The sequence below is a fragment of the Mustela putorius genome, unplaced genomic scaffold, assembly GCF_011764305.1.
Source record: "Mustela putorius furo isolate JIRA1106 unplaced genomic scaffold, ASM1176430v1.1 tig00003987_pilon_pilon_pilon, whole genome shotgun sequence".
In the NCBI taxonomy this organism is placed as follows: domain Eukaryota; kingdom Metazoa; phylum Chordata; class Mammalia; order Carnivora; family Mustelidae; genus Mustela; species Mustela putorius.
In genome coordinates this window covers 2534499-2544912 of record NW_025422126.1, presented here as the reverse complement: position 1 = coordinate 2544912, position 10414 = coordinate 2534499, and the positions used below count along the sequence as shown (strand labels likewise).

The window sequence follows — 10414 nt, the reverse complement described above, 5'->3', positions numbered from 1 at the left end:
TGCTCTCTCTCTCTCTCTCTCTCTCAATAATAAATAAAATAATAAAAAATAGATAGGTATAAGTAATTTTATTATTGAATGGAAATAGAAAAAGCATTCTAAGAATTCAAAATCAATAGTTGGCCAACAGTGGACCTGCTCTTGAGCCCATAAGCTCCTCATGATTTCAGCCTATCCCTCAGTAAAGCCTGCTTCTTATTCCCAGAGGTCACAGCCCCGATTTCCCCAGTTTATAAAGTCCTCTCACCCTGGCTATTTCCCCTCCACTATCATGTTTTGCATTCTCTCTGACTTGCCCCTAACTTCCTGGGCTGATTTCTTGCTATAGAACATCTTTTCGACATGTTGCCGGATCTCCCTGGTCCTCACCCCATAAATGACAGGATTCAAGGCTCCTGGGAGCAGCAAGTAGATGGCACTGAGCAGGTTCTGGACATCCTGAGACACAGTCTTGGCTACTCGGAAGACAATGGAGGTGGAGAGACCGGAGAGGTAGATAGTGAGGATGACCAGTAAGTGGGAGCCACATGTGTGCAAGGCCTTGGCTCGGGCTCCTCCAGAAGAGATCCGGAAGGCAGCATAAATGATACGGGTGTAGGAGGCCCCTAGCAGGGCTAGATCAAAGGTCACGGTGACCAGCCTCATGGCCAGTCCCAACTTACTGTTGAAAGTCAAGTCTCCACAAGCTATGCTCAGCAGTGCAATATACTCACAAGTGAAGTGGGGAATCACCATTGTCCGGCAGAATCGAGCTTGTGACGTTAGCACCACCAAAGGCACTGCCACTCCTAGGCTCCGTGTCAGGGCAAGAATGGCCAGCACACCCAGCAGTTTGGAGGTCATTAGGTCAGTATAGCGGAGTGGGTGACAGATGGCTATGTAGCGGTCTAGGGCCATGGCCAGCAGGAGGTTGTAGTCCAGAAGGAGAGTGAAGTAGATAAAGAACATCTGAGCCAGGCAGCCATGCAATGATATGGGGTTAGCATAATGCACAAAGCCCTTCAGCATTTTGGGCATCACGGCAGTGGCAGCACAAACATTGACAGCCAGGAGCAGGGCAATGAGTAGGTACATAGGCTGATGCAGGCTCTGCTGGGCCACCACTGTGTGGATGACCAGTGCATTGGCAGAGATGATGGTCACATAAAGGAAGGTAAGGGGCAGGAACAGGAGGGGCTGCCACTCTTGCAATCCAGGGAAGCCTATCAGGAAGAAGTTGGTGTATGAGGTGTTGAAGGTGCTGGTATTTCCATCCTCACCCATTAGCTTTGGCCCTGGGGTTGGCCCCTGGAGTGGGGATCAGAGACTCTTAGAACAAAATGGTCAATGGAAGAAAGCCTATTTATTTATTTATTTATTTATTTCCTTCCTTCCTTCGTTCCTTCCTTTCTTTCATCCTCCTCCTCCCCCTCCCTCTCCCCCTTCCCCTCCCCTTCCTCCTTTAGAGAGAGAGAGAGGGAGTGTGCATGAGTGTTGGTGGGGGGCAGAGAGAAGGAGAGGGTGAGAGAATCTTAAGTAGGCACCACACCCAGCATGGAACCTGACACTGGACTCGATTTCATGACCCTGAGATCATGACCTGAGCCAAAATCAAGAGTTAGACACTTAACCAACTGATCCACCCAGGTGCCCCCACTTAACTTGAACAAGGTCGGTTTGTGCCTGTCACGTGAACTATAATTTGCTCTCCTCTTTTGCATTTTAGGATCACTCAGGTAAATACTCAAGGAGCTTCTTGATGCTAAAACACTCAAGAAAGGAATGCTTTTTCACCTTGAGGCAGAAAGAAATTTCTGCCTCAAGGTAGGACAGAAAGTGTGAAAAAGACTGAGAATTGAGTAGATCAGTTAACTGGCTGATGAAAGTCTTGAGAGAAATTGAAGAGCTGTTTTGAGAGTCACATCAATCAAACTTAAGAGCCAGTTGGAAGTGGGGAGAGACAGAAGAACCAACAGTAATTTCGAGGGGTTTTGTCGGTTGTTGTTAGCTAGGATGACTGCATTGATGCTCCTAAAACCTGAGAAAGGAGCAACAGGGCTGGGGTGCTAGTAGGTACAATTAATTAATTGCATTTGGATGTGGTGAGGACTCATAGATGAAGAGATGCCCCATCAACATGCCCAGTCAAAAATACAATGGAGTGTGATGAGGGATTAAGGCTGGAGATGACTATGTGAGGATTAGCAATTTTATAAAGGGCATGAGACAAAATCCTAAAATGCAGGCGACAGTGAGCAGCCTGAGAAAAAGAGGGGAGAGAAGCAGTGTGAGAGCCGGCAGCAAATGGAGTTCTGGAAACCAAAGGAGAGGCTTCGTTGCTCTGGAGGCTTTGATGTATAGGAATTTACAGACTGAGGCCAAAGGCCAATGCAGCCAAGTCATCCTACAAGGCTTAATGTTCTGACTAGGAAAGGAGAGGGATGGGTAGATGAAGATTCCAGAGCCGTGTGTTCTCTACAAAGAGAGGTGCACCTCCTCCACTGGGAAAAGTCAAATCCACAGGCAGAACTCCTCCCTGTCCTCACAAACTGGCAACTGTGTTCTTCTCTCTTCCTTCAGTTCCCAGGGACAGATGTCTCTTCTCTCTTTTGTCCTCAGGACATCTACTTCTCCCCCCTTTCCCTTAGTATATGAAAAAGTTTGTCTCTTTCTAGAGAAAATAAGCCTTACCTTAACTTTATATGACTCTCAAGCTTTCCATCTTTCTCCTCACCTTTATTATATATATATATTTTAAAGATTTTTGTTTATTTATTTGACAGACTGAGATCACAAGTAGGCAGAGAGGCAGGCAGAGAGAGAGGAAGGGAAGCAGGTTCCCTGCTGAGCAGAGAGCCCGATGCGGGGCTCAATCCCAGGACCCTGAGCTGAAGGCAGAGGCTTTAACCCACTGAGCCACCCAGGTGCCCCTATTTTCTATTTTTAAAAAAGATTTTATCTATTTATTTATTTGAGAGAGAGAGAGAGAGAGAGAGCATAAGCATGGGGATAGTAGGGGCAGAAAATCCTGGGAATATCACTGGAGCTGAAGGTAGATGCTTAACTGACTGAGCCATCCAGGCAGTCCCTTTCTCCTCACATTTAAAGCAAAGCTCCCAGACATGTCTTTAATTGTGCCAAGACTGCTGGCTTGCTGACAGAGCTCCCTGCTGGACTGACAAGTGTCAGGAGGGAGACCATGTCTTTTTTTTTTTTTTTCCCCAGTTGCCCAGCCCTGAGCCCATGACTGAATATGTGCTCAGTAAGTGTTGTGTGGAAGGAACAAGTGAATGTGCAAAGGGATGTTAATAAAGATTCTTATCTGCAACTTGGAACAGCCCTTGGAAGTTGAGTAGAATGAATGAATGAATGAAAAATGAAACCCATCAAGGCTTCAAGATCCCAAGTGATTTGTTTAATCTCACCTAACAAAAAGAGCCAGACCTCAAAATGTAGTTTTTCTAGGACTCTTCCATCCACATCGCACTTTCCCCCTCACACCCCCCGACGGAGGCAGCCTTGGACAGGCTCCAAGCTTTCTTAGTCTCAGCAGTGATATTAATTTATTTACTGAGCACTTACTACATGCCAGACATGATTCCGAGGGTTTTCCATGTAGTATTTCTTTAATACTCACAGCAACACTGAGGGATGAATACTATTTATTAACCCTGTCAATAGATGACACTGAGGTTGAGAGACAATAACTAGTTTTCTTTAAGTCTCAGGCACTAAATGATCAGGCTAGGATATGAACCTAGGTTGTTGATGATAATAGGTGGAGTTCAAGTCAAATTTCAGGTTTTCCTGCCTCTAAATCCCCATCAATCTCCTATCCTCTCACCCCCCAACCTCACCGTGGAAACCTGTAGTGGTCTTCTGTCTGGGTGCAGGTTGCTGTGGTTTTGTTTTCACCTCTGAAAAGTGCTGATCTGTAAGGCTGAGGAGAAGGGATGGGTAAGTAGACCTGTGGCTCTAGGGGAGGAGCCTGAGGAGGTTCCCAGTGGGCAGACATGTCCAAGGATGCCAAGGAAGAGACAAAGAGAAACCCAGAACTCCCAAGGGACCCCCGGAAGAGAGGCTGGGTGGAGGTGACAGTGTACTAACATTTTCATTTCTATGGCTCTTGGTATTTCTGAGAGAGAAGTCACAACTGCTGAGGGATTTCCTTCATTTTAGAGTTGAGCCATTAGAGGCTTAGAGAGAACAAGACAGGGTTCAGGTCAGGCTCCGTCCCAGGGGCACCCAGGGATGACCTGAGGCTCCTGAGAAGGGAAGAGGCTCTTGCAATCTGGGGATTACATAGGCACTCAGGGTCACTCAAAGACAGAAAAGGATACTTGGGTGACAGTGGGAGAGCCAGGGACCTGATTTAGGTGCAGTGTATGTGTGTGTGTGTGTGTGTGTGTGTGTATGCACACCATATGGAGGTACTTGCCCAGTGTGGATGTCTCAGGAGCTGGGGAAGGTGGTGACTTCAGTGTGGGCTCTGCCATGAAGAGCTGAGACCCCCCAAAAGCAGGGGCTGGCTCCTCCAGGCAGGCCTTGCCACCTTGTCCTCTGTCCTTTGTCCTCTATTTGAAAATAGCAGAACTGCAAAGCTCCTCTTTTTCTTCTCTGATTTCTTTGGATTGAATATTTTATGACTTGATTCTACTTCTTAGTTTATTAGCTGGGCCTTAGCTGTGTCATTTTAGAGGTTGCCTTGGCATTTGTGGTCCATGTCTTTAACTCACCACAGTTTGTTTTAAGTTGCATTATTCCACTCCAACAAACAGTATGAAATCCTGACAACAGGCTTCTTCCATTTCCCCTCTCCCAGTGTTTGTGTTACTGTACTCATGTTTTATTTCTACATAAATTATGAACCCCACAATACATTGTCTATATTTTTGGCTTTCTACAATCCATTATATCCTGAGGAAATTTAGAAAAATAGGAAAAAATATGATTGAAAAATTCATTCATGTTGTACGGTACTGTATTTTGTTTTTAATTTTTTTTATTACATATACATTTGTTTATATTTATCATTATGATAAATGTACTCTTTTTTATTATTAACATATAACGTATTATTTGTTTCAAGGGTACAGGTCTGTGATTCATCATTCTTACACAAATTGTAGCACTCACCATAGCACATACCCTCCCCAATGTCCATCACGCAGCACCCCCATCCTTCCCACTCTCCTCCGCTCCAGCAACCCTCAGTTTGTTTCCTGAGATCAAGAGTCTCTTATGGTTTGTCTCCCTCTCTAGTTTCATCTTGTTTCATTTTTCCCTCCCTTGCCCTATGTCCTCTGTTTTGTTTCTCGAATTCCTCATATCAGTGGGATTGTATGGTAATTGTCTTTCTCTGGATGACTTATTTCACTCAGCATAATACCCTCTAGTTCAATCCATGTCATTGCAAATGGTAAGATTTCATTTTTTGATAGCTGTTTAGTATTCCATTGTCTACCCGTTCCTCTCCTTTCCTACTCAGAACTTTAAGCCTTATAGGGTGACTTGGCTGCATTGGCCTTTGGCCTCAGTCTATAAATTCCTTTACGTCAAAGCCTCCAGAGCAACGAAGCCTCTCCTCTGGTTTCCAGAACTCCATTTGCTGCCAGCTCTCACACTGCTTCTCTCCCCTCTTTTTCTCAGTCTGCTCACTGTCACCTGCATCTTGGGATTTTGTCTCACACCTTCTGTAAATTTGCTAATATATTAGCAATTTTATGTATTATATATATTTTATATATACACATATATTGCATCTTTTTTATCCATTCATCTGTTGATGGACATCTAGTTTTTTCCATAGTTTGGCTATTGTGGACATTGTTGCTATAAACATTGGGGTGCATGTGCCCCTTCTGTTCACTACATTTGTATCTTTAGGGTAAATACCCAGTAGTGCGATTGCTGGGTCATACAGTAGCTTTATTTTCAACTTTTTGAGGACCTCGACACTGTTTTCCAGAGTGGCTGCACCAGCTTGCATTTCCACCAACAGTGTAGGGAGGTTCCCCTTTCTCCACACCCTTGCCAACACCTGTCATTTCCTGACTTGATAATTTTAGCCATTCTGATTGGTGTGAGATGGTATCTCACTGTGGTTTTGATTTATATTTCCCTGATGCCGAGTGATGTTGAGCACTTTTTCAGGTGTCTGTTGGCCACCTGGATGTCTTCTTTGCAGAAATGTCTGTTCATGTCTTCTGCCCATTTCTTGATTGGATTATTTGTTCTTTGGGTGTTGACTTGATAAGTTCTTTCTAGATTTTGAATACTAGCCCTTTATCTGATATGTCACTTGCAAAACATCTTCTCCCATTCTGTCAGTTGTCTTTTGGTTTTGTTGACTGTTTCCTTTGCTGTGCAAAAGCTGTTGATCTTGATGAAGTCCCAATAGTTCATTTTTGCCCTTGCTTCCCTTGCCTTTGGTGATGTTTCTAGGGAGAAGTTCCTGCAGCTGAGGTCGGAGAGGTTGCTGCCTGTGTTCTCCTCAAGGATTTCGGTGGATCCCTATCTCACATTGAGGTCTTTCATCCATTTTGAGTCTATTTTTGTGTGTGGTGTGAGGAAGTCGTCCAGTTTCATTCTTCTGCATGTGGCTGTCCAATTTTCCCAACACCATTTGTTGAAGAGCCTGTCTTTTATCCATTGGACATTCTTTCCTGCTTTTTGAAGATTAGTTGACCATAGAGTTGAAAATCCATTTCTGAGTTCTCTATTCTGTTCCATTGATCAATGTGTCTGCTTTTGTGCTAGTGCCATACTTGATGATTATAGCTTTGTAATAGAGCTTGAAGTCTGGAATTGTGATGCCTCCAGCTTTGGTTTTCTTTTTCAACATTCTACTGGCTATTCAGGGTCTTTTCTGGTTCCATATAAATTTATGATTATTTGTTCCATTTCTGTGAAAAAAAATTGATGGTGTTTTGATAAGGATTGGATTGAATGTATAGATTGCTGTAGGTAGCATAGACATTTTCACAATATTTGTTCTTCCAATAAATGAGCATGGAACGTTTTTCCATTTCTTTGTGCTTTCTCAATTTCCTTCATGAGTACTCTATACATTTCTGAGTACAGATTCTTTGCCTCTTTGGTTAGGTTTATTCCTAGGTATCTTATGGTTTTGGGTGCAATTGTAAATGAGATCAACTCCTTAATTTCTCTTTCTTCTCTCTTGCTGTTGGTGTATAGAAATACAACTGATTCTTGTGCAATGATTTTATATCCTGACACTTTACTGAATTCCTGTATGAGTTCTAACAGTTTTTTTGGGGGGGGGTCTTTTGTGTTTTCCACATAAAATATCATATCATCTGCAAAGAGTGAGAGTTTGACTTCTTCTTTGCTGATTTGGATGCCTTTTCTTTTTGTTGTCTGATTGCTGAGGCTAGGACTTCTAGTACTATGTTGAACAACAGTGGTGATATTGGACATTCCTGCTGAGTTCCTGACCTTAGGGGAAAAGCTCTCAGTTTTTCCCAGTTGAAAATGATATTTGCTGTGGGTTTTTCATAGATGGCTTTTATGATATTGAGGTATGTACCCTCTATCCCTACACTGTGAAGAATTTTAATCAAGAAAGGATGCTGTATTTTGTCAAATGCTTTTTATGCATCTATTGAGAGTACCATTATCTTGATCCCAAAACCAGACAAAGACCCCACCAGAAATGAGAATTACAGACCAATATCCCTGCTGAACATGGATGAAAAATTCTCACCAAAATATTAGCCAGTAGGATCCAACAGTACATTAAAAGGATTATTCACTATGACCAAGTAGAATTTATTCTTGGGCTGCATGGTTGGTTCAACATACACAAATCAATCAATGTGATACAATACATTAATAAAAGAAAGAACAAGAACGATAAATGTACTCCTTAATCCCCTTCACCTATATCACCCATCCCTCCACCTGGTTACCCTCTGGTAACCATCAGTTTGTTCTCTGTATTTAAGTGTCTGTTTCTTGGTTTGCCTCTCTCTCTTTCTCTTTTCCATTTAATCATTTATTTTGCATTTTGAATTCCACATATGAATGAAATCACCTGTTATCTTCTTTCTCTGACTGACTTATTTTGCTTAACTTTATACTCTGTAGCACCATCCATATTGTTGTACATGGCAAGATTTCATTTTTTTTTTATGCTGAGCAGTATTCCATTGTGTGTATATACCTCCTCTTCTTTATCCATTCATCAACTGATGGACATTTGGACTGCTTCTATAGTTTGGGTATTGTAAATAATGCTGCTATAAATATAGGGTTGCATGTATCCCTTTGAATAAGTGTTTTTGTATTTTTTTTTTTTTTTTGGTAAATATCAAGTAACGGGATTACTGAATCATAAGGTAGTTCTATTTTTAACTTTTTGAAGAACTTCTATACTGTTTTCCACAGTGGCTGCACCAGTTTGCATTCCCACCAGCAGTGCACGAGGGTTCTCTTTTCTCCATATCTTTGCCAATACTTTTTTCTTGTGTTTTTTATTTTAGCCATTCTGACAGGTGTGAGGTGATTTCTCATTGTGGTTTTGATTTACATTTCCCTGATGATGAGTGATGTTGAGCATCTTTTCATGGATCTCTGTTGGCCATCTCTATGTCTTCTTTGGAGAAATGTCTGTCCATGTGTTCTGCCAATTTTAAGTTGGGTTATTTATGAGGGTTTTTTTGTGTGTGTGTGTGTTGAATTGTATCAGTTTTTTAAAATATATTTTGGATACTAACCCTTTATTGGATATGTCATTTGCAAGTATCTTTTCCCATTCAGTAGTTTTTAGTTTTGTTGATCATTTCCTTGGCTGTGCAGAAAATTCTTATTTTGATGTATTCCTGATAGTTTATTTTTGCTTTTATTTCCCTTGCTGATGTTAGAGAATTTGCTCTCTTCAAGGATTTTTATGGTTTCAGGTCTCACACTTAGGTCTTTTTCCCATCTGGAGTTTATTCTTGTGTGTGGTATGGTGCAATTTCATTCTTTTGCATGTAGCTGTCCAGTTTTCCATTAGTTAAAGTGACGGTCTTTTTCCCAGTGCATGGCCATTCTTCCTTTGTCAAAGGTTAATTGGCCATGTAATTGTGGGTTTTCTGTTCTATTCTATTGATCTATGCATCTATTTTTATGCCAATGCCATACCATTTTAAGTACTACTATTTTGTAATATAACTTGAGGTCCAGAATTGTGATACCTCCAGTTTTGTTATTCTTTTTTAAGATTGCTTTGGCTATTTGAGGTCTTTCATGATTCCATGAAAATTTTAGGATTGTTTGTTCTAGCTCTGTGAAAAATGCTTCTGGTATTTTGGTAGGGATTACATTAAATGTGTAGATTGTTTTGGGTATTATAGACATTTGAACAGAATTTTATTTTTCTAACCCATGAGCATGGAATGTCTTTTCATTTCTTTGTGGCATCTTTAATTTCTTTCATCACTATTTTATAATTCTCAGAGTACAGGTCTTTCACTTCTTTGGTTAAAATTATTCCTAGATATTTTGCTGTTTGTGGTGCAATTGTAAATGGGATTGTTTTCTTAATTTCACTTTCTGTTGCTTCATTGTTAGCATATAGGAATGCAATAGATTTCTGTACATTGATTTTGTATCCTGCAACTTTACAGAATTACAGTTTTAGTAGTTTTCGGTGGTCTTTAGGGTCTTCTATATAGAGTTATCATGTCATCTGCAAATAGTGAATTTTACTTCTTCCTTACCAGTTTGGTTGTCTTTTATTTCTTTATATTGTCTAATTACTATGGCTAGGACTTCTAGTACTTGCTGAATAAAAGTGGTAAGAGTGGACATCCTTGTGTTCTTCCTGACCTTAGGCAAAAGTTTTCAGCTTTTCACCATTGAGTATATTAGCTGTGGGTTTTTCATATATGACCTTTATTATGTTGAGGTATATTTTCTCTAGACCCACTTTGCAGAGGATTTTTATCATGAATGGATATTGTACTTGTGACTGTATTTTATTATTCATAGCATCCTAATGTATGAATGTACCATAATCTATTTACACATGTTATTGCTCAAGGACATTATTTTGTTTCTAGTTTTTCACAACTAGGAACAATGCTACTATGAAAATTCTTATACATGTATTTTGATGGCCAGGTATCTGAGGAGATTTATGGGGTCTTGGGGTATACATATCTTCAATTTCACTAGATAATGACAAGTTGTCTTCCAGAGTGGTTCACCAATCTACGACCTCCCTGGTAATGCATGAGAATTTTGTGGTTATCTTCTGGGAAATTTTGTATTACATGAATGAATCTGTTATGTTTACACAATACATGTGTGAAGTTGTACAGTGTGCAACCTGAACATCTTATATGCGAGAGGCTAAAGGTCAAATACTTTTTCTTATACTTATTTTTTGAAATTACTCTTTAAGTCTTTTGCGTATTATCTGTCTTTT

At 40.8% G+C, this 10414-nt stretch overlaps 1 protein-coding gene across 1 annotated transcript; it reads right to left on the bottom strand.

Annotated features, from left to right (window-relative positions):
- Positions 1–252: 252 nt before the first annotated feature.
- Positions 253–1263, bottom strand: LOC101675466 (olfactory receptor 52E8-like). Its single transcript, XM_004768193.3, has one exon. The coding sequence runs from the start codon at positions 1261–1263 to the stop codon at positions 253–255; it is 1011 nt and encodes a 336-aa protein (XP_004768250.2).
- Between the last annotated feature and the right edge of the window lie 9151 nt (positions 1264–10414).

What these genes read in the sequence shown, in the direction of transcription:
- LOC101675466 (XM_004768193.3), bottom strand. Translation starts at nt 1,263, where the DNA reads ATGGGTGAGGATGGAAATACCAGCACCTTCAACACCTCATACACCAAC.